Source organism: Diabrotica virgifera, chromosome 1, assembly GCF_917563875.1.
Source record: "Diabrotica virgifera virgifera chromosome 1, PGI_DIABVI_V3a".
Lineage (NCBI taxonomy): Eukaryota > Metazoa > Arthropoda > Insecta > Coleoptera > Chrysomelidae > Diabrotica > Diabrotica virgifera.
This window is the reverse complement of record NC_065443.1, coordinates 35,939,447-35,965,270: the sequence shown is the minus strand read 5'-3', so window position 1 is coordinate 35,965,270 and position 25,824 is coordinate 35,939,447. Positions and strand designations below refer to the sequence as shown.

At 32.4% G+C, this 25,824-nt stretch overlaps 2 protein-coding genes across 2 annotated transcripts in view; both read right to left on the bottom strand.

Moving 5' to 3' along the window:
• The window catches only part of LOC114331384 (uncharacterized), a 217,656-nt gene that overhangs the window by 101,962 nt on the left and 89,870 nt on the right, over positions 1–25,824 (bottom strand). The window lies entirely within an intron of this gene.
• Positions 17,370–18,437, bottom strand: LOC126889678 (uncharacterized). Its single transcript, XM_050658199.1, has one exon. It carries the CDS (start codon positions 18,435–18,437, stop codon positions 17,370–17,372), a length of 1,068 nt encoding a protein of 355 aa, XP_050514156.1.

The following is a 25,824-nucleotide window of genomic DNA, read 5'->3' as shown; positions in this document are numbered from 1 at the left end:
CGTGCTATTTCAATACGTGTCTTAATTTCTTTGGTTTGGTCTACATTTGATGTTAACCATGTTCCTAAGTATTTGTAGTTATTATTAATTAGATGTTTGCGTGTGCTGATTTAATGACATATGTGCATATCATGTATTTAGTTTTCTTTAAATTCATCTTCAGTCCGTACTCATGACAGCGTTCATTAAGGCGTTGCATTATGTTCTGTAAATCATTGTTGTTATCCGTTATTATAACTGTATCGTCTGCAAAACGTAAGTTGTTCAAAACTTCTCCATTGATAGATATACCTTCTATTGAATCTGAAAGCGCTTCTTGAAATACCGCTTCACTGTAGACATTGAAAAGTAGTGGAGACAGCACTTAACCCTGACGGACTCCTCTCTGTATTTTGATATCTTGGGTGTCCTGGTTGTCAACTCTTACCTTGGCAGTTTGATTCCAATATATATATATATATATATATATATATATATATATATATAAAACACTTTTCGAGTTTCGGTGGGTTAGAGTCAATAAAAAGGGGCTGTTAGAATACTATTTTTTATTACTCGAGTAATTACTCTAACCCACCGAAACTCGAAAAGTATATATATATATATATATATATATATATCGAGAAAAGGAGTACGACCGTTAATCCAATATAAATTAAGGATCACTCGAAGAGTGGAGGGTTTTTCGGTCAATAGGTGGAGAAATAAGACAAAGAAGGTGGCTACTTCATCTATTTATTCGAAGACGTTTCGCTCTCTGATCAAAGAGCATCATCAGTTCATCTAAAAAGAACAATATGAAAAAAACCAAACATCCATAGAGAAGTTAATATAACAGTGTTACCTCAAAAAGACATGTAGCAGTCAAAGGTATAAAAAGTAACAAAAGCTTGAAACAATGAACCATTGAATCGTTAGGTGTAGAAACAATCAATAATACTAAGTACAGTTTACAATTTAACAAAGACTTAGAACAGCAAAAGAAGTATGTGGTTATCATACATGTATAAAAAAAATTTTATGTAAAAAACTTGTATTCGCCGAGAACTAGTAAGATCACCAAGATCAACCTTCCAACAAAAGCATATTAATTTAGTTTGATTTTGACTTTGGGTAACATTATTAAAATGATTGTAAAAGTTTAAAGTTGCAAATTAATAAAAAAGTATTAAAAGTTACCACAAAAGCTTCTACACTATTCAAATTCACTCGGCAAAATGGGCATTTCTAAGAACAACGAACCATCCCGTAAAAGACAGTGACCTTGAAGTCAAAATTGACAGCAACAAGGCGAAATACCAACCGCTAATGCATTTGAGCGGTAATTTTAAAGATGTATTATAATATTGTAAAGAAAACTTGTTGTTAGTTCGAAACATTAAAAAGAAAGTAACAGGTGGTTAACAAACACCATTTAACTTTCAAGGAATGGTTCGAATAAAAAAAAAAAAACAACCAAGTGAGGAACGATCTTTCCCAATCACCATAAGTGACTCGGTTATAGCTGGTTAGCCAGCCAAACGAAATTATAAACTCATCCAACTTCCACAGTCCAAGGTTCATCACACTATAGAACTGAGTAATTAATGAGAATTATGTAAATCCAATTAATTTAAAAATTTTTATTAAACTATTTTATCAAAAATTTTCAGCAATAAAAATTAAGTTAATAATAGTTATGGTTAAAGTAAAAAATTTTATTGAATATATTTAAGAGTGAAAATGTATACAGAAACCCACCATAGGGGACCATAATAAAGTAGACACTGATAATGACTAATTCTGCAATATTAATGCATGATAAATTTGACTCAGGTTACTAATGTCCGTTCTTTTATTAAGAGCATTGGGGTGCTTCAGTATTGAACACATTTCCAAGAACTGCCTTTTCACGAGATTGCGTTCATTGCCAAGAATCCTAACTTCATTGAAGTCTACCTTGTGTTTTGTGGTAATCGCATGCTGAGAAAGAGCACACGTATGCTTGGATAAGTTAATATCACTGCGGTGCGTTGTAAGACGCCCCCTTAATGATCTCCCTGTCTGACCGATATAGCACGAGTCACACTCAGCACAAGGTATGTGATAGATAACGTTAACTTGTTCCAAAAGGGACAAGGGTGTTTTAGTTTTAGAAAACAAATTTTTGACCGTCCTGGCATTCTTAACAGCAATTAACGTCCTGGCATTCTTAACACCCCAGATTTTAAGAAAATTCCATTCAACCCTAAGTGGATTAAGAATCTTTCTAATATTGAGGTTCCTCAGGACATTCTAAAGTTGTTGTCTTTGGGTCCTAAATTTGGCCTACACCCAACTTTCAAAGATTATTCTGTTAGTAAAATATTGGCCGATGTTGAGAATATTTTGTCTCATGCAGACAGATCTGACCTTCTATCTCTTAGGTCTTCTTCCAACAATATTCTGTTGAATTTTACTAAACGCCCTAGACAACCCATATCGGAGTTAGATAAGATATACAGGGAGACGGTATCGTTTTTAAAAACCCACCCTGATCTTCTCGTTCTCACTAGTGACAAAGGTAATGCCACTGTACTCATGGATAGAGATCAATATCTCAGTCTTAGTCAATCTTTGTTAGATGATGATAGGTACTACCAACCTCTCTCTACCAACCCTTGTTCTAAATTCACTAATAAAATTAATAAATTCATTACTCATCTTAAAAACATAAAGATCATTGACCAACCTCTAGCAAAATCTTTACATAACTATGATGGTTATGCTCCTAGATTTTATTGTCTACCGAAAATACATAAGCCTACACTCAGTATGAGGCCCATTGTCTCTTCAATTAATTCACCCAATATAAATATTGCTAAATTTTTGACTGACATCTTGTCAAAATCTTACAACTATAACAATGATTATAACATTGTAGATTCTTTTCATTTTAGTGAATTTATTAATGACTTTAAACTTCCACAAGGTTACATTTTAGTGAGTTTTGATGTGGTATCTCTCTTCACCAATTTACCTTTAGCTAGTGTCACTACCTCTTTAAGAAATCACTGGAGCTCCATCCAACCTAACTGTCCTGTGTCCTGGGATGTATTTGCAGAACTTTTGCAATTAGTATTTGACACCAATTTTTTAGTCTTTGACGACAAATATTACCTACAAATTTTTGGGACACCTATGGGTTCCTCAATCTCTCCCATCCTAGTCAACTTTGTACTGGATGATTTAGTGTCTGACCGTTTGAGTCTTTTGGATTTCCAAGTCCCTTTTATTAAGCGGTATGTTGATGACCTACTATTAGCCTTACCTCCAGACAAGATACAGGCCACCTTGTCTATTTTCAATGAGTTTGATCCTCACTTACAGTTCACTGTTGAACTTGAGGATCCCACCACTAAAAGTATTCCCTTCTTAGACATGCGTGTCATAAGAATGGGAGACAATACTTTAACTACAAGTTGGTATAGGAAACCAATGGCCTCCAATAGGTTTCTCAACTACCATTCTTGTCATCCCTTGAAATATAAGCTAAACCTTATTAAAGCTTTAAGCTGCAGGCTTAATAGGTTGACACATCCGACTAATCGAAGGGAATCCCTTATACTGCTCAGAAACATATTGATTGAGAATTCCTACCCATCTTCCCTTATTAACAAATACCTCAATTCACAGAGTTATGGTTCTTCTTTAAATGACATACCCAATGGTGACCAACTCAGATCAATATCAAACAACACTGTTCTGCCTACTACTGTACTTGGGACTCCAACTACCCATTACTCCTCTTTACCATATTTTCCTCATGTTACTGAAAAACTGATTAAACTGTATAAAAATAACAACATTCCTGTCAAAATTGCTGTTAAGAATGCCAGGACGGTCAAAAATTTGTTTTCTAAAACTAAAACACCCTTGTCCCTTTTGGAACAAGTTAACGTTATCTATCACATACCTTGTGCTGAGTGTGACTCGTGCTATATCGGTCAGACAGGGAGATCATTAAGGGGGCGTCTTACAACGCACCGCAGTGATATTAACTTATCCAAGCATACGTGTGCTCTTTCTCAGCATGCGATTACCACAAAACACAAGGTAGACTTCAATGAAGTTAGGATTCTTGGCAATGAACGCAATCTCGTGAAAAGGCAGTTCTTGGAAATGTGTTCAATACTGAAGCACCCCAATGCTCTTAATAAAAGAACGGACATTAGTAACCTGAGTCAAATTTAATGCCACTGTACTCATGGATAGAGATCAATATCTCAGTCTTAGTCAATCTTTGTTAGATGATGATAGGTACTACCAACCTCTCTCTACCAACCCTTGTTCTAAATTCACTAATAAAATTAATAAATTCATTACTCATCTTAAAAACATAAAGATCATTGACCAACCTCTAGCAAAATCTTTACATAACTATGATGGTTATGCTCCTAGATTTTATTGTCTACCGAAAATACATAAGCCTACACTCAGTATGAGGCCCATTGTCTCTTCAATTAATTCACCCAATATAAATATTGCTAAATTTTTGACTGACATCTTGTCAAAATCTTACAACTATAACAATGATTATAACATTGTAGATTCTTTTCATTTTAGTGAATTTATTAATGACTTTAAACTTCCACAAGGTTACATTTTAGTGAGTTTTGATGTGGTATCTCTCTTCACCAATTTACCTTTAGCTAGTGTCACTACCTCTTTAAGAAATCACTGGAGCTCCATCCAACCTAACTGTCCTGTGTCCTGGGATGTATTTGCAGAACTTTTGCAATTAGTATTTGACACCAATTTTTTAGTCTTTGACGACAAATATTACCTACAAATTTTTGGGACACCTATGGGTTCCTCAATCTCTCCCATCCTAGTCAACTTTGTACTGGATGATTTAGTGTCTGACCGTTTGAGTCTTTTGGATTTCCAAGTCCCTTTTATTAAGCGGTATGTTGATGACCTACTATTAGCCTTACCTCCAGACAAGATACAGGCCACCTTGTCTATTTTCAATGAGTTTGATCCTCACTTACAGTTCACTGTTGAACTTGAGGATCCCACCACTAAAAGTATTCCCTTCTTAGACATGCGTGTCATAAGAATGGGAGACAATACTTTAACTACAAGTTGGTATAGGAAACCAATGGCCTCCAATAGGTTTCTCAACTACCATTCTTGTCATCCCTTGAAATATAAGCTAAACCTTATTAAAGCTTTAAGCTGCAGGCTTAATAGGTTGACACATCCGACTAATCGAAGGGAATCCCTTATACTGCTCAGAAACATATTGATTGAGAATTCCTACCCATCTTCCCTTATTAACAAATACCTCAATTCACAGAGTTATGGTTCTTCTTTAAATGACATACCCAATGGTGACCAACTCAGATCAATATCAAACAACACTGTTCTGCCTACTACTGTACTTGGGACTCCAACTACCCATTACTCCTCTTTACCATATTTTCCTCATGTTACTGAAAAACTGATTAAACTGTATAAAAATAACAACATTCCTGTCAAAATTGCTGTTAAGAATGCCAGGACGGTCAAAAATTTGTTTTCTAAAACTAAAACACCCTTGTCCCTTTTGGAACAAGTTAACGTTATCTATCACATACCTTGTGCTGAGTGTGACTCGTGCTATATCGGTCAGACAGGGAGATCATTAAGGGGGCGTCTTACAACGCACCGCAGTGATATTAACTTATCCAAGCATACGTGTGCTCTTTCTCAGCATGCGATTACCACAAAACACAAGGTAGACTTCAATGAAGTTAGGATTCTTGGCAATGAACGCAATCTCGTGAAAAGGCAGTTCTTGGAAATGTGTTCAATACTGAAGCACCCCAATGCTCTTAATAAAAGAACGGACATTAGTAACCTGAGTCAAATTTATCATGCATTAATATTGCAGAATTAGTCATTATCAGTGTCTACTTTATTATGGTCCCCTATGGTGGGTTTCTGTATACATTTTCACTCTTAAATATATTCAATAAAATTTTTTACTTTAACCATAACTATTATTAACTTAATTTTTATTGCTGAAAATTTTTGATAAAATAGTTTAATAAAAATTTTTAAATTAATTGGATTTACATAATTCTCATTAATTACTCAGTTCTATAGTGTGATGAACCTTGGACTGTGGAAGTTGGATGAGTTTATAATTTCGTTTGGCTGGCTAACCAGCTATAACCGAGTCACTTATGGTGATTGGGAAAGATCGTTCCTCACTTGGTTGTTTTTTTTTTATTCGAACCATTCCTTGAAAGTTAAATGGTGTTTGTTAACCACCTGTTACTTTCTTTTTAATGTTTCGAACTAACAACAAGTTTTCTTTACAATATTATAATACATCTTTAAAATTACCGCTCAAATGCATTAGCGGTTGGTATTTCGCCTTGTTGCTGTCAATTTTGACTTCAAGGTCACTGTCTTTTACGGGATGGTTCGTTGTTCTTAGAAATGCCCATTTTGCCGAGTGAATTTGAATAGTGTAGAAGCTTTTGTGGTAACTTTTAATACTTTTTTATTAATTTGCAACTTTAAACTTTTACAATCATTTTAATAATGTTACCCAAAGTCAAAATCAAACTAAATTAATATGCTTTTGTTGGAAGGTTGATCTTGGTGATCTTACTAGTTCTCGGCGAATACAAGTTTTTTACATAAAATTTTTTTTATACATGTATGATAACCACATACTTCTTTTGCTGTTCTAAGTCTTTGTTAAATTGTAAACTGTACTTAGTATTATTGATTGATTCTACACCTAACGATTCAATGGTTCATTGTTTCAAGCTTTTGTTACTTTTTATACCTTTGACTGCTACATGTCTTTTTGAGGTAACACTGTTATATTAACTTCTCTATGGATGTTTGGTTTTTTTCATATTGTTCTTTTTAGATGAACTGATGATGCTCTTTGATCAGAGAGCGAAACGTCTTCGAATAAATAGATGAAGTAGCCACCTTCTTTGTCTTATTTCTCCACCTATTGACCGAAAAACCCTCCACTCTTCGAGTGATCCTTAATTTATATATATATATATATATATATATATATATATATATATATATATATATATATATATATATATATATATATATATAAGATGTAGATCTTTGAAACACACTCAGTGAACCAAAGATCCAAGGTTATTGGTTTAACGACCACTCGTACGAAATCAAATAGATGAAATAGAGAATGTGGAAAAATCCCCTTACGAACAATTCACACATCCACCATTTCGGGCTGGGAAAAATTTTTCGAATAGAATCAAAGATCCAAACACCAGTTCTTAGAAATGTGTTTCGCCCTCTCGAATGTTGTTTTTTGATTAGAATGTGTCTAAAGATATTCAACCTCTTGTCTTTACCGACGAGCCCAGAGAGGTTGAAGAGGGCGAAACACATTTCTAAGAACTGGTGTTTGGATCTTTGATTCTATTCGAAAAATTTTTCCCAGCCCGAAATGGTGGATGTGTGAATTGTTCGTAAGGGGATTTTTCCACATTCTCTATTTCATCTATTTATATATATATATATATATATATATATATATATATATATATATATATATATATATATTGTTGTGATCTTGATTATTGATATGAGATAATATTTTTATATGTCATTTAATTTAATCAATGCATTAATAATAATCTAATTAATTTACCAGATCACATATCAATATGTTTTCAATCTCAGGGCTTTTTATAAAATTAATTACTTACATACGTGGCTTCTAAGTATTTCTCAATGGTTCCTAATCGGGATAGGAAAGAAAAGAGTAAAATAATAACACATATGGGTTACAATTGTAATCAAAATATTGTTTATTTTATTTAAATGGCAATCACTGCTTAATATTTGCTATATCTTATTATTCCTAAACATAACATTTATACATGGGAATCTTATTTCCTTTTGGTTTCCAATTGAAAGTTTTTATTAACATTTAACTATTATGATTTATTAGCAACAATTCTATTTAAGTTTGATGAAGCTTTTCTGATATTATTGATTATGTTTCTTCAATTTTAAATGTGGTATTTAATACGAAAAACCCATACATTCATGTCCAAACAAATGAGACTGACCTTTTTCTGGTGAACTGAGAATGTCTTCACACAAGACCCGTTTCCTGCTATCCTTGGCTGCAATCAAAACCTCGTCCTGGCTTCCAGTAATGTTCTCCTCTGAAACTAGCTCGTATAGCTCTCGTTTCCTGCTTCTGTCGTGATGCTGTGTTCTACCTTTTTCGAAACTGCAATCAGCTACCGGGAACTCTTGGCTCAAAGAGGTTCTTTTACTCTCAACCTGGCCTACCTCTCGTTCCACGATAGATACTCCACACTCACGGAACTACACCGGCTTTCTCACTCTCCGTACACTACCGTCTACTACTGGACTTCACTTCTCGACAGCTCAAAACATTCTGATCTCTATTTGTCATTCATTCCCCTACTTTCTAAATATCCCTTCCAGATTCACAAATCAAACTTCCACCACCAACTCTCATTCGCAGTATTCCTCAAAACCAATTTTTAAACTTTCTAAATATGCTTAATGGATTTCAAAAGAAAAATAGTTAATTCCCATTCTAAAATTACTTTCTACTAATTACAAAATTTTAATGACCTATTCTCTATTTCTACTAAGTCTTATTTAGCATCGGCTAATGATCGAACCTTCCGCGAACAACGATTATGACCTATTATCGATTTCACTTGAGTCTTATTTAATCACTTCTTAAAATTAAATATAACAATTTGTTGTATACAGGTTGTTCTAAATTTATATGCCCGTGGTTGAGAAAATTGAAAATATTTTATATTAAATTGAATTTTGTTTATAATTATCAAATTTTAATTTTCATATCAAATAGAAATATAACAAATCCCCGCCTTGTATTCGATAAAATTTATCTGCATTTTTAAATAAATTTTCTCGAGGCAAAACCAACTCCCTGTATATTTCTTTACTTTAATCTACGTCTTATACCCTAACTTACTATCTACTTCATGTAATTCTGTCTTTTATTCGTGATATTTGTATACATCGTGAATATTATAAATTCCTCGGATCTTTTCCGAGTTCCTGTGCCTCAACTCATAACTATTTATCCCATTTTCATTATTCACGATGTACGGGCCTTCGAAAACAGGCATCAACTTTGCGCAAATGCCACCAGGAAGATTTGATACTCGTAATGCCCTCACGAGTACTTTTTCACCCTTTTGGAAAGTCACTGGTCTTCTTTTTCTATTTTGTTCCTGTCTTTGGATATATTTTTCGTTGCTTCGCCGTAATCTTCTCTGTACGGTTTCAATCAGCTGTTGATATTCTTTTGGATCTTGGTCTTCCCATGGCCTTATCGGCAGTACACCCTTCATGATGTATTCTGGGGTCTCTTTTGTTACTGTGCTCGGAATTGTATTTAGATACCTTTCTATTTCCGCCATTTTCCTGTCCCAGTGGCGATGTTGACCATCTGTTGCAATGCGAAGAAATTTCGTCACTTCCTGTATGAATCGTTCCGACGGATTACTCTGTGGATGCCTGATGCTGACAAAATTGGTCTCTATTCCTCGTTCTCGAAGTTGTCCCTTGAAACGATCATTTCGGAAATACGTTGCATTGTCCAGTAGAATCTTTTTTGGTGTTCCTACTATGGCTATAAAATTGTCGATTTTTCTTAATATTTCTTCCCCCTTTGTGGTGCGGCAACTATATAATTTTACGTATTTTGAAAACACATCCACCATTACCAGAATATGTTTGTTCCTTTTAGTGGTCATAATTAGATCGCTTAACATATCTATTGCTACAATGTCTAGTTTGTTTCGGGCTTCAATATTTTTGGCAACATTTTCGTTTTTGAAATTCCGACTCTTATATTTTTGACATACATCGCACTTCTGGGTAATTTCCTTTGCAATGCGGTAATCCTGTCGGCTGATGTAATTTTCCCTAAAAACGAGCCAAACTTTTCTGCTACCGATATGCCCATTGTCCTCATGTAATTTCTTTATTATCTTTTCGGCCAATGTCTGTGTCACTAAATATAGTTCCTTTCCGTCTATTCTCTTAAAATATATGTTATTTTCTACTTCCGCTCTTCTTTTCTCTCTTTCCTCTAGGTCTTCCTGGTTTGTCCTTATCTCATTTAATGAATATATCCCTTCTTCTTGTATTAATCTATTTAGTCCCACCTGTAGAGTAATTGTTTCCTTTTTTCCGGTGTCCTCATCCCGTGTTAGAGCGTCGGCTATTATGTTGTCTTTTCCTTTTATATATCGGAACTCAAAATCATACTCCTGTAATAATAGAATGCCTCTATGTATTCTATTATTTACTAATCTATTCTTCATGATATGTACTAAAGCTGCATGGTCTGTTTCGATTGTGAATTTTGCTCCCAATAAGTAAAACCTCAATTTGTTTACGCAATATAGTACACTGGCAAACTCCAATTCTGTAACACTATATTTTCTCTCATGTGTTTTAGTCACTCGAGATATAAAACATATCGGCACTTCTTGGTCGTTTTGTATTTGAGACAGAACTCCTGCAAATTTTTGTATGGACGCATCAGTTCGGAGTATAAAAGGTAAATTGTAAATAGGGTGGTATATTTTCGTTCCTTTTGCGAATTCTCGTTTTAATGTTTCGAAAGCTTCCTCCTGTTCTTCTTTCCAATTCCATTTTATTCCTTTTTTAAGCAATTTTATCAGAGGGATTTCCTTTTGGCTCAAATCGGGAATCAGCTTTTTAAAATAATTAATCGTGCCAAGAAAACCTCTCAATGTTTTCAAATTCGTTGGTCTTGGGTATTCATCTATGAGCTTGACTCTGTCTTCGGCTAATCTTACTGTTTTGGTGTCCAATTGAAAACCCAAATAAATTACTTCTTTTTGAAAAAATTGACATTTTTCAATGTTTAATTTCAATCCCGCTGTGTCCAATTCTTCCAGAATTATTTCTATGTGTTCCAGATGACTCTGAGTATCTTGTGAAAAAATTAATAAATCATCGATATAATGAACTATGAAATCTTCATGGCGATTCAAAATGGTATGTAGAGCTCGGACGAGTGCAGCACAAGCACTCTGCAATCCAAATGGCACTACCTTAAACCGGTAGACAATACCATCAATAGAAAAAGCGGTGTAGTTTCTACACTTTTCAGCTAACGGTATCAACCAAAAACTGTGTTTTAAGTCAATTTTCGAAAATATGTGTGACCCGGTGATTCTTCCAAAAATGGCCTCGATGTTTAGAGGTGATTCATATTGTGATACAGTGTGCTGGTTGATATTCCTGGCATCTAAACATAATCTCAATTCTCCATTGCTTTTCTTTACTATCACAATCGGGTTAACATACGGTGAATCACATCTTTCGATGATTTGATCTTCCAACATTTTATTTATTTCTTCTTTCACCTCTTGTCGATACTTGTATGGAATCGGGTAAGTCTTTGATCGAAAATTTCCCAAGTTTTTCACCTCAAATGAATGTTCGTACTTTTTAGCCACTCTGTTTTCCTCATTGATCAAATTTTCGTAGTTTCTTAACATCAACCGCAATTCTTTTTCTTTCCCTTCTCCACATATTAATTTTCTGTCTTCTTTCTCAGATTCTTCACACATGTTTACCGTGCATTCTGCATCCTCGTTTGCATATACCTCCTCTTCAAATACCACTGTTTCAATCATATTCTTTTCACTTTCATTTTTTAGCTTTATTTCTTCTTCTCCTGAGCTCGTCTCTTCTTTTGAGGAATCCCAGGTTTCCTTTGTTTCTGATACTCTCAAATTTTCTTCTTCTGGGCTCAACTCTTCTTTTGAGGAGCCACAGGTTTCATTTTCTTTTATCTTTTTCTGACCTTTTCTCCTTTTTTTTCTTTGTCCTTGCTTCGCTGCCAAATTCATTTCCACTGTTTGTTCTTTACCTGATTCATCCGTATTTTGTTTCTCATGTTCCTTGTCCTGTTCTTTTTCTTTTTCTTCTGTTAGTTTCATCGTATTATTTTTAAAATCTATCACTACATGTTTTTCTGCCAATTCGTCAACTCCTACTATCATGTCATGTGACATGTTTGGCATTATTACACATTGTAGTGCATACATATTCTTACCCAGTCGTACCATTACTCGTATGCCTTCATTTATAGTTGCCAATGTCCGTTTGTTTGCGCCCACTAAATTTACCCTAGGTATTTTGTAAATTAAATTTGTTAAGTTAACTTCTTCTATTAGTTTTCTGTTGACCAATGTTATTTCAGATCCAGTGTCTATCATAATTTTAATTGGTTTCTCGTTGATAAATCCATCCACAAATTTTAAATTAACTCCATTTTTCTTTTCGTTGTTTCCTGCCAATTTAATAAACTCCTTGGGGTGACAAAAGATTCCTGTTTGATTTTTGGTTTTTAGTGAGCGCCGTCGTGAAAAGACGCCGGTTGCTCATCGTTGTTTATATTTTCGTCATAATGTCTCTCTCCGTCATATTCATCTGCCTGGGTATTATTTACTTCTCTTCTATTTTCTCTAGGTCTGTCGGATCTGTTTCGGTTTTCTCGATATCCCTGTTCATTTTGTCTACCATTATTTCTGTTTTCTTGATTTGAGCGTGTGGTGTTTCTATTCTGGTATTCTCGATTTCTGTCCTCATTCCATTGCCTATTTCTTTGTTCATAATTTCCTCTTCCGTTGTCTCTATTTTCGTTTTCCCTTCTGGGATTAAAATCTCGTCTTGTATAGTCCCTCCTATTTTGATTTCTATCTCTGTAATCTTGTATTTCTCGGGGCCTGTAATCTTCTCGCGACCTTCTTGATTTTCTTTCTCTTAGACGTGATTCTCTTATTTGTAGGAATTGGCATAAACTATCTATGTCTTTGTAATTTTGCAATGTGATATGGTCTTCCAGCGTTTCCTCGAAATGTCTTGCAATCAGTTCAACTAATTGTTCCGATGAGTAATTATATTGTAAATGTTTTGCATTATTGTAAATTTGCAAAGCATATGTCCTTTCTGATACACCCATCCTATCATTGTATTTCCCATTTTGCAATTCCTTGTTAATTTCCAATTGTTGGACCTTTCCCCAGAAATAATTCAAAAATTTTTGTTCAAATTGTTGCCAATTTCCGAATTCTTCTTCTTTGCTATCGAACCATAGGCTTGCTTCATATTTGAGATGGTTTCTGATGGTTTCTTTTGCTGTTTCGAAATTTCCGATGTGTTGTATTTTCTTTTTCAGGCTATTTATGAACGGCACTGGGTGTAATCTTCTTACATCCCCGCCAAACCTTATCTTCACGTCATCTGTGCTATGTATAACCATTTCTCTTCTTTCTCCGACATTTTGTTGAGTATTGATTTCCGCAATCTTTCTTTCCACTTCTTCTCTGTCTGCTTGAATAGCGTTTTTAAACTTGTTTTCCAAATTTTCTATTTCCTTTTTCTGGCAATTCATTACCTCCTTTATTTGGATTTTGATTTCTTTAATCTCTAACTCCTGTTTCTCGCTCTTTTCTGCAATCTCTTCTATTTTTTTAACCATTTCCTTCTTAATACTCTCTATATTTCTGTTGTTTTCTTCTATGGCTTGTTTTGTTTCCTGTTGATTGTCATCCATTTTTTGCTGTGTTTCATCCATTTTTTGATCCACTATATCCATTTTCTTTGATGTTTCTTCCATGGCTTGTTTCGTTTCACGTTGATTTTCATCCATTTTTTGTTGTGTTTCTCTTTGATTGTCATCCAGTTTTTGTGACTGGAGTTGCATCAGTTGTAATAGTTTATCTATTCCTGATAATTCCTGATTTTCTGATGCCATGATTGTCGTGTCTGAACTATCTTCTTGGTCTGAATGTTCTTTTTGTTTTTTGTTGTCTTTGCTTTGGCTTCTTGTCACAGACATTTGTTTTCAAGAAGTACTGTCCCCGCCAAATATGAAATTTTACTAGTATGTTACCAAGACGACTTTTTCTCACCCAAATATTATAAATTGTCAATAAATATATCAAATGTAAATATCGTAAAATAAAATATTAAATCAGTTATGTAAAATTTGTACCTAAAGAGATCTAAAATTTTATGTTATCCAATGTAAGTATCTCACTTTTTACCACAGGCATATAAATTTTCAAATACCGGCTTTACTCTTTCTATCCTTCAAATTTGCCACTAGAAATACTTTTCCATGCTTTCCACGTTGGACGACAGTTGTTGTGATCTTGATTATTGATATGAGATAATATTTTTATATGTCATTTAATTTAATCAATGCATTAATAATAATCTAATTAATTTACCAGATCACATATCAATATGTTTTCAATCTCAGGGCTTTTTATAAAATTAATTACTTACATACGTGGCTTCTAAGTATTTCTCAATGGTTCCTAATCGGGATAGGAAAGAAAAGAGTAAAATAATAACACATATGGGTTACAATTGTAATCAAAATATTGTTTATTTTATTTAAATGGCAATCACTGCTTAATATTTGCTATATCTTATTATTCCTAAACATAACATTTATACATGGGAATCTTATTTCCTTTTGGTTTCCAATTGAAAGTTTTTATTAACATTTAACTATTATGATTTATTAGCAACAATTCTATTTAAGTTTGATGAAGCTTTTCTGATATTATTGATTATGTTTCTTCAATTTTAAATGTGGTATTTAATACGAAAAACCCATACATTCATGTCCAAACAAATGAGACTAACCTTTTTCTGGTGAACTGAGAATGTCTTCACACAAGACCCGTTTCCTGCTATCCTTGGCTGCAATCAAAACCTCGTCCTGGCTTCCAGTAATGTTCTCCTCTGAAACTAGCTCGTATAGCTCTCGTTTCCTGCTTCTGTCGTGATGCTGTGTTCTACCTTTTTCGAAACTGCAATCAGCTACCGGGAACTCTTGGCTCAAAGAGGTTCTTTTACTCTCAACCTGGCCTACCTCTCGTTCCACGATAGATACTCCACACTCACGGAACTACACCGGCTTTCTCACTCTCCGTACACTACCGTCTACTACTGGACTTCACTTCTCGACAGCTCAAAACATTCTGATCTCTATTTGTCATTCATTCCCCTACTTTCTAAATATCCCTTCCAGATTCACAAATCAAACTTCCACCACCAACTCTCATTCGCAGTATTCCTCAAAACCAATTTTTAAACTTTCTAAATATGCTTAATGGATTTCAAAAGAAAAATAGTTAATTCCCATTCTAAAATTACTTTCTACTAATTACAAAATTTTAATGACCTATTCTCTATTTCTACTAAGTCTTATTTAGCATCGGCTAATGATCGAACCTTCCGCGAACAACGATTATGACCTATTATCGATTTCACTTGAGTCTTATTTAATCACTTCTTAAAATTAAATATAACAATTTGTTGTATACAGGTTGTTCTAAATTTATATGCCCGTGGTTGAGAAAATTGAAAATATTTTATATTAAATTGAATTTTGTTTATAATTATCAAATTTTAATTTTCATATCAAATAGAAATATAACAATATATATATATATATATATATATATATATATATATAATATCTTGTTAATTTTGAGGTTGCAGTCATAAATTTCAGGGGGCAGGATAAGTAAAACTCTTAGTTATTATCAAGCTTTCGCAAAATTTATTTGATATATATTTATATATATATATATATATATATATATATATATATATATATATATATATATATATATATATATATATATATAACAGGTATATAATCTTTGCTGAACAGTTAGGAAACAAGGTTGAAATATTGGGGTAGCAGCAATCTCAAAGAAAACTCTTTATATTGCTGCTACCCCAATATTTCAACCTTGTTTTATATATATATATATATATATATATATATATATATATATATATATATATATATATATATATATATATATAAAAATATTTTAATTTAAAAATACTAAATTGCCTGACTAAATTCAAAATTAAATTTTCAAATTTGGCGCCACTTTATTGCTAAAACTAATATTTTACAAATTACTTATATCCATAAATTCTATAATAAGTACGCAGATAAGAAATAATAAAAAACTAGTTATTAGCAACTTAAAATAAAATATAATAAACAGATACAAATGTCTTTCTGACATACTAAATTTCAAATTAAATTGTCAAATTATTTTTCTCTTTTTAAATTATCTAAAATTAAGGCATTGTAGAAGATTAGAAATTAGATTAAGAATTTTATATATTTTTTTGTTATGTACGCCAAAAATTTAATGGATTAACCTCACGTTGTAAGTTTTTTATGCTTTTATGTACAATATTTTTTATCGTCTTAATTTCATTGTATTTACTAAAAATTTTTTTAGCATATCTTGAAGAAGCAAATAAATTTTGCGAAAGCTTGATAATAACTAAGAGTTTTACTTATCCTGCCCCCTGAAATTTATGACTGCAACCTCAAAATTAACAAGATTTTACATAGTGTCAGTCAATATTACCTAACTGCTTTATATATATATATATATATATATATATATATATATATATATATATATATATATATATATATATATATATATATATATATATATAAGTAAACGTTCAATATTGGGTTTGCAGCAATAAAAAGTGAAATGTGTACTCTTGTAAATTTTTTATTCCAAGCTTTCGGACATGGTTATGTCCTTCATCAGGGAGCTACAAATGTGATGAATAGTTTGTTAACGTTGGTATAATTAATTAAAAAATTCGCTACTTACAAACTTATTGAGATTGTATCATCAATGATGTTATATTATAATGTTGATAAAATTTATCACAGTCTATCATCTTTGTTAAGTCTAAAACTTACTCCTATATTTAAAATCAAAAATTGCTTTACATTCACAACACTTAATTATTATAAAACCATGCCATGACATTGTTATTCTTAATTTTATTATATCGCCATTAGTTTTTGTCACGACAATCAAGTAGTTTTTATTATTGGCTTTTCGGAACTCTCCGTGTGTAAATTTAAAAATATTCGAATTGACAGATGAAAACTCCACACCCACAATATCAAGCAACTGGCAGTACAGCAAATTATAGGCCTATCATTGGGTGTATTGTGGCAATATAAATTATTTTATATTTGTTAATATTAGAAAGGAGTGAAGCTTTAACCTGCCAATTCTTTAATACAAAGCTTTTCAAACTAACATAAAAAAATTATTCAGGTCATAATTCTAACAACGTTACAATTGATTGAGTTTTTATTTTGTATGACCCCAGTATCTGTGTGTATAAAAAAATTACTAAATTTTTAAACAAACTTCAATGAAAAAAAAAAAATTATCTTTTGAAAAAATCCTTTAAAAACTTTCTTTCCCTTAAATGTCCATTGATAAATTATTGGTTTTGTTATTGTTGCATTTATCTAGTAGTAACAGATAGGAGAACATTTCATTTAGATGACCAATATCCGTTCTATGATTCATTGCATTAATATCTTGGCAAATGTAGGCCATTTCAAGAAAAAGTCTTTTGGTGATGTTACTTTCCTGTTCTACTACTTTGATGTTATTATAATCTATCCGATGCCCATTTTTAAATGCATGTTCACCCAATGCACTTCTTTCAGGATGTAGTCTATTATCAGACTTGTGGGATGTCATTCGGTCTTTAAGGCATCTTGATGTTTGACCATAGTATACTTGTTCACATGATCCGCACGGTATACAATAAACAACATCCGTTAAGGACAAGAGTGAGGATTGGTCTTTGAGTTTAGAAAAAACTTTGTTCACTGTTAGTACTGTTTTAAATGCAATTTTGATATTCTCAATAGATGAAAAAATTCTACTAAGTTTAAGGCAAATATCCTTAATATATGGAAGCGATACATATCTAATTGCGGTTTGTTTTGGTAAAGGATCTACAGGTCCTATCATATCTTGTGATAAAGATATATTTTCCTCGTTTCTTAAAAGACTACTTGAATTTTGTGGAGTGTTAAACAAAATTTTCTGTAGTAGTGTACTTGGGTATGAGTTTTCAATGAATAGGGTATAAAGAATTTTTAGATTTTTTGTATGGAAAGTGGTATCGCTGATTTTAAGGACACGATTTTTCATTTCTTTAACTAAATTAAGTTTCATTGAATATTTATGGTATGACCAAAAATTGAGATATCTACCCGAACTGATAGGTTTTCTATACCAATCAACCAGCAAATGGGTACCTTTTCGTATCAATTTGGTATCCAAAAAAGGTACTGAACCTGTAGCATCTTCACGTTCTAATGTGAATTGAATGTAGGGGTTGTAACTATTAAAATACCAAAGTATATCGTTTATGCCCGTGCTTGGTAATGCTAGTATTATGTCATCAACATATTTTTTTATAAAATGAAATTTATAAGGTAGAACAAGGATGATGGTGTCAAGTATGTGGTCCATTACATAACAGGAAATTATTGGTGATATAGGGTTCCCCATAGGTGTACCAAAAGTTTGTTTGTAAAATTTGTTGTTAAATGAAAAATAATTATTTTCGAACAGAAAAGTTAACAGTTTGAAAAAAGTGTCTTTATCAATGTTACAATGTTGAGAAATAATCTCCCATCTATTACTAATGGCAAGTATACATATATCTAGATAAACATTGCTAAATAAGGACACTACATCTAGGCTCGCAATAACGTAGCCTTCTGGTAATTGTATGTTGTTAAATAATTTATTCACTTGAAATGAGTCTTTAATATAGTATTCATTCTCACAGTTATATGCATTCGTTAAAATATCTGTTAAGTAGTTAGCAATGTTTTCTGTAGGTGTGCCAATAGAGGCACATAATATTTAACAACATACAATTACCAGAAGGCTACGTTATTGCGAGCCTAGATGTAGTGTCCTTATTTAGCAATGTTTATCTAGATATATGTATACTTGCCATTAGTAATAGATGGGAGATTATTTCTCAACATTGTAACATTGATAAAGACACTTTTTTCAAACTGTTAACTTTTCTGTTCGAAAATAATTATTTTTCATTTAACAACAAATTTTACAAACAAACTTTTGGTACACCTATGGGGAACCCTATATCACCAATAATTTCCTGTTATGTAATGGACCACATACTTGACACCATCATCCTTGTTCTACCTTATAAATTTCATTTTATAAAAAAATATGTTGATGACATAATACTAGCATTACCAAGCACGGGCATAAACGATATACTTTGGTATTTTAATAGTTACAACCCCTACATTCAATTCACATTAGAACGTGAAGATGCTACAGGTTCAGTACCTTTTTTGGATACCAAATTGATACGAAAAGGTACCCATTTGCTGGTTGATTGGTATAGAAAACCTATCAGTTCGGGTAGATATCTCAATTTTTGGTCATACCATAAATATTCAATGAAACTTAATTTAGTTAAAGAAATGAAAAATCGTGTCCTTAAAATCAGCGATACCACTTTCCATACAAAAAAAAAAAAAAAAAAAATCTAAAAATTCTTTATACCCTATTCATTGAAAACTCATACCCAAGTACACTACTACAGAAAATTTTGTTTAACACTCCACAAAATTCAAGTAGTCTTTTAAGAAACGAGGAAAATATATCTTTATCACAAGATATGATAGGACCTGTAGATCCTTTACCAAAACAAACCGCAATTAGATATGTATCGCTTCCATATATTAAGGATATTTGCCTTAAACTTAGTAGAATTTTTTCATCTATTGAGAATATCAAAATTGCATTTAAAACAGTACTAACAGTGAACAAAGTTTTTTCTAAACTCAAAGACCAATCCTCACTCTTGTCCTTAACGGATGTTGTTTATTGTATACCGTGCGGATCATGTGAACAAGTATACTATGGTCAAACATCAAGATGCCTTAAAGACCGAATGACATCCCACAAGTCTGATAATAGACTACATCCTGAAAGAAGTGCATTGGGTGAACATGCATTTAAAAATGGGCATCGGATAGATTATAATAACATCAAAGTAGTAGAACAGGAAAGTAACATCACCAAAAGACTTTTTCTTGAAATGGCCTACATTTGCCAAGATATTAATGCAATGAATCATAGAACGGATATTGGTCATCTAAAAGAAATGTTCTCCTATCTGTTACTACTAGATAAATGCAACAATAACAAAACCAATAATTTATCAATGGACATTTAAGGGAAAGAAAGTTTTTAAAGGATTTTTTCAAAAGATAATTTTTTTTTTCATTGAAGTTTGTTTAAAAATTTAGTAATTTTTTTATACACACAGATACTGGGGTCATACAAAATAAAAACTCAATCAATTGTAACGTTGTTAGAATTATGACCTGAATAATTTTTTTATGTTAGTTTGAAAAGCTTTGTATTAAAGAATTGGCAGGTTAAAGCTTCACTCCTTTCTAATATTAACAAATATAAAATAATTTATATTGCCACAATACACCCAATGATAGGCCTATAATTTGCTGTACTGCCAGTTGCTTGATATTGTGGGTGTGGAGTTTTCATCTGTCAATTCGAATATTTTTAAATTTACACACGGAGAGTTCCGAAAAGCCAATAATAAAAACTACTTGATTGTCGTGACAAAAACTAATGGCGATATAATAAAATTAAGAATAACAATGTCATGGCATGGTTTTATAATAATTAAGTGTTGTGAATGTAAAGCAATTTTTGATTTTAAATATAGGAGTAAGTTTTAGACTTAACAAAGATGACAGACTGTGATAAATTTTATCAACATTATAATATAACATCATTGATGATACAATCTCAATAAGTTTGTAAGTAGCGAATTTTTTAATTAATTATACCAACGTTAACAAACTATTCATCACATTTGTAGCTCCCTGATGAAGGACATAACCATGTCCGAAAGCTTGGAATAAAAAATTTACAAGAGTACACATTTCACTTTTTATTGCTGCAAACCCAATATTGAACGTTTACTTCCTTACGTTGTCAGCAAATACTTTTGGTTTATATATATATATATATATATATATATATATATATATATATATATATATATATATATATATATATATATAACAAGGAGAGGTTAGCGCGAGTTAATAAATATCGGCATGGCTCGCAATAAGTATGAAAAACAAAATATGCACAAGATGAAATGCAACCATAGACACGTGTTTCTGACTTATTAGTCGTCATCAGTATGATATGGCTAAACAGGAGCAATGCAACCAATTTGTGGCTATAATGTTAGAAGACCCTCAGGATTCGAGAGCAACAACTAACAAATCCACGGAGGAAGCTACAGCTACCTGAGGCAAGGAATGCCAAACGTTTAGAACGTTTTAAACAATCAAACAAGGAGAGGTTAGCGCGAGTTAATAAATATCGGCATGGCTCGCAATAAGTATGAAAAACAAAATATGCACAAGATGAAATGCAACCATAGACACGTGTTTCTGACTTATTAGTCGTCATCAGTATGATATAGCTAAACAGGAGCAATGCAACCAATTTGTGGCTATAATGTTAGAAGACCCTCAGGATTCGAGAGCAACAACTAACAAATCCACGGAGGAAGCTACAGCTACCTGAGGCAAGGAATGCCAAACGTTTAGAACGTTTTAAACAATCAAACAAGGAGAGGTTAGCGCGAGTTAATAAATATCGGCATGGCTCGCAATAAGTATGAAAAACAAAATATGCACAAGATGAAATGCAACCATAGACACGTGTTTCTGACTTATTAGTCGTCATCAGTATGATATAGCTAAACAGGAGCAATGCAACCAATTTGTGGCTATAATGTTAGAAGACCCTCAGGATTCGAGAGCAACAACTAACAAATCCACGGAGGAAGCTACGTGTTTCTGACTAATAAGTCAGAAACACGTGTCTATGGTTGCATTTCATCTTGTGCATATTTTGTTTTTCATACTTATTGCGAGCCATGCCGATATTTATTAACTCGCGCTAACCTCTCCTTGTTTGATTGTTTAAAACGTTCTAAACGTTTGGCATTCCTTGCCTCAGGTAGCTGTAGCTTCCTCCGTGGATTTGTTAGTTGTTGCTCTCGAATCCTGAGGGTCTTCTAACATTATAGCCACAAATTGGTTGCATTGCTCCTGTTTAGCTATATCATACTGATGACGACTAATAAGTCAGAAACACGTGTCTATGGTTGCATTTCATCTTGTGCATATTTTGTTTTTCATACTTATTGCGAGCCATGCCGATATTTATTAACTCGCGCTAACCTCTCCTTGTTTGATTGTTTAAAACGTTCTAAACGTTTGGCATTCCTTGCCTCAGGTAGCTGTAGCTTCCTCCGTGGATTTGTTAGTTGTTGCTCTCGAATCCTGAGGGTCTTCTAACATTATAGCCACAAATTGGTTGCATTGCTCCTGTTTAGCTATATCATACTGATGACGACTAATAAGTCAGAAACACGTGTCTATGGTTGCATTTCATCTTGTGCATATTTTGTTTTTCATACTTATTGCGAGCCATGCCGATATTTATTAACTCGCGCTAACCTCTCCTTGTTTGATTGTTTAAAACGTTCTAAACGTTTGGCATTCCTTGCCTCAGGTAGCTGTAGCTTCCTCCGTGGATTTGTTAGTTGTTGCTCTCGAATCCTGAGGGTCTTCTAACATTATAGCCACAAATTGGTTGCATTGCTCCTGTTTAGCTATATCATACTGATGACGACTAATAAGTCAGAAACACGTGTCTATGGTTGCATTTCATCTTGTGCATATTTTGTTTTTATATATATATATATATATATATATATATATATATATATATATATATATATATATATATATATAAAACAAGGCTGAAATATTGGGGTAGCAGCAATCTCAAAGAAAACTCTTTATAATAGTTCCAAGCTTTCGAAAATGTTTATTTTCATCATCAGGGAAACTACAATCATAAATAGACAGTATTTAACAAATAGGCTAACTGAAATCAATAATAATTGCTATCTTTGTGTTACCAAAAATCCAGAACACCATAGTTTCCTCTCACTAAACCAGGTGTCGAGGATCCCCAAAAACACAAAAACAACAAAAAATTGTTTTGAGAAATGCAGAGTCAATACTTTCACTAAAAACACTGCACATCACAAAACAATCTTACTAAAGAGTTACTTATATGTTTGTACTTACATTATTTGAGGATGTTGAGCCTAGTTGTTAAACACTGACATATAAAACGAAATTTTGTCCTGGTACAAATCGTATATAAAAATTAAAATTAAAAACTATATATAAAAAATTGTTCTAAAAATCGAGTATAAATTGAAAAATGGTAAAATATTTTAAAAAATGATGTATGTCAAATGGCATTTTTGAAAATGTCTAACAAATGTTATATCGATTTTTATTAAATTTTGTTTGAATTCATACAAATAATGTAAGTACAAACATATAAGTAACTCTTTAGTAAGATTGTTTTGTGATGTGCAGTGTTTTTAGTGAAAGTATTGACTCTGCATTTCTCAAAACAATTTTTTGTTGTTTTTGTGTTTTTGGGGATCCTCGACACCTGGTTTAGTGAGAGGAAACTATGGTGTTCTGGATTTTTGGTAACACAAAGATAGCAATTATTATTGATTTCAGTTAGCCTATTTGTTAAATACTGTCTATTTATGATTGTAGTTTCCCTGATGATGAAAATAAACATTTTCGAAAGCTTGGAACTATTATAAAGAGTTTTCTTTGAGATTGCTGCTACCCCAATATTTCAGCCTTGTTTCCTAACTGTTCAGCAAATATCATATACCTGTTATATAATATATATATATATATATATATATATATATATATATATATATATATATATATATATATATATATATAAAGTAATTAGGTAATATTGACTGATACTATGTAGATTATAGTTTTGTTTTGGGGTTGCAGTCATTTATTTTTTACTTATAATAATAATTAATTACTAGGTAATAACACAGAGTTTTACTTATCCTGCCCCTAAAAAATAAATTACTGCAACCCCAAAACAAAACTATAATCTATATATTGATGTGATCTTTATTATTGATATGAGATAATATTCTTATATGTTACTTAATTTAATCAATGTATTAATACTAATCTAATTAATTAACCAGATCACATATCAATATGTTTTCAATCTCAGGGCGAATTATAAATTAATTACTTACTTCCGTGGCTTCTAAATATTTCTTAATGGTTCCTAATCGGGATAGAAAAGAAAAAAGTAAAAAAAATACACATATGGGTTACAATTATAATCAAAATATTTATTTTATTTAAAAAGGCAATCAATGCTTAATATTTGCTATTTCTTATTATTCTTAAACATAACATTTACAAATGGGAATCTTATTTCCTTTTGGTTTTCAATTGAAAGTTTTTATTAACATTTAACTATTAGGAGTTATTAGGAACAACTCTATTTAAGTTTGATGAAGCTTTTCTGATATTATTGATTATGTTATTCAATTTTTTATGTGGAATTTAATACGAAAACCCATACATTCATGTCCAAACAAATGAGACTGACCTTTTCCTGGTGAACTGAAAATGTCCTCACACAAGACCCTTTCCTGCTATCCTTGGCTGCGATCAAACCTCGTCCTGGCTTCCAGTGATGTTCTCCTTTGAAAAACTAGCTCGAATAGCTCTCGTTCCTGCTTTTGTCGTGATGCTGTGTTCTACCTTTTTCGAAACTGCTATCAGCTACCGGGACACTCTGGGCTCAAGGAGGTTCTTTTACTCTCGACCTGGCCTACTTCTCGTTCCACGATAAATACTCCACACTCACGGAACTACACCGGCTTTCTCACTCCTCGAACACTACCGTCTACTACTCGACTTCACTTCTCGACAGCTCAAAACATTCTGCTCTCACTTTGTCATCCATTCCCCTACTTTCTAAATATCCCTTCCAGATTCACAAATCAATCTTCCACCACCAACTCTCATTCGTAATATTCCTCAAAACCAATTTTTAATCTTTCTAAATATGCTTAATGGATTTCAAAAGAAAATATTTAATTCCCATTCTAAAATACTTTCTAACTATTTACAAATTTTAATGACCTATTCTCTCTTTCAAATGAGTCTTATTTAGCATAGGCTAATGATCGAAACCTTCCGCGAAAAACGATAATGAACTATCATCTATTTCACTGAGTTTTATTTAGCATAGGCTAATGATCGACCTTCCGAGAAGAACGATAATGGTACGCGTCATTCACTTTGTTTATCTAAGCACATTGTTCCGAGTTTCGTACGCTTATTCTAATCACTTCTTAAAATTAAATATAACAATTTGTTGTATACAGGTTGTTCTAAATTTATATGCCCGAGGTTGAGAAAATTAAAAATATTTTATATTAAAGTGAATTTTGTTTATAATTATCAAAATTTAATTTTCATATCAAATAGAAATATAACAAATCCCCGCCTTGTATTCGATAAAATTTATCTGCATTTTTAAATAAATTTTCTCGAGGCAAAACCAACTCCCTGTATATTTCCTTACTTTAATCTACGTCTTATATCCTAACTTACTATCTACTTCATGTAATTCTGTCTTTTATTCGTGATATTTGTATACATCGTGAATATTATAAATTCCTCGGATCTTTTCCGAGTTCCTGTGCCTCAACTCATAACTATTTATCCCATTTTCATTATTCACGATGTACGGGCCTTCGAAAACAGGCATCAACTTTGCGCAAATGCCCCCAGGAAGATTTGATACTCGTAATGCCCTCACGAGTACTTTTTCACCCTTTTGGAAAGTCACTGGTCTTCTTTTTCTATTTTGTTCCTGTCTT

Excerpts from the sequence above, each read along its gene's own strand:
- LOC126889678 (XM_050658199.1), bottom strand. The coding sequence starts at position 18,437 with ATGGACCACATACTTGACACCATCATCCTTGTTCTACCTTATAAATTT.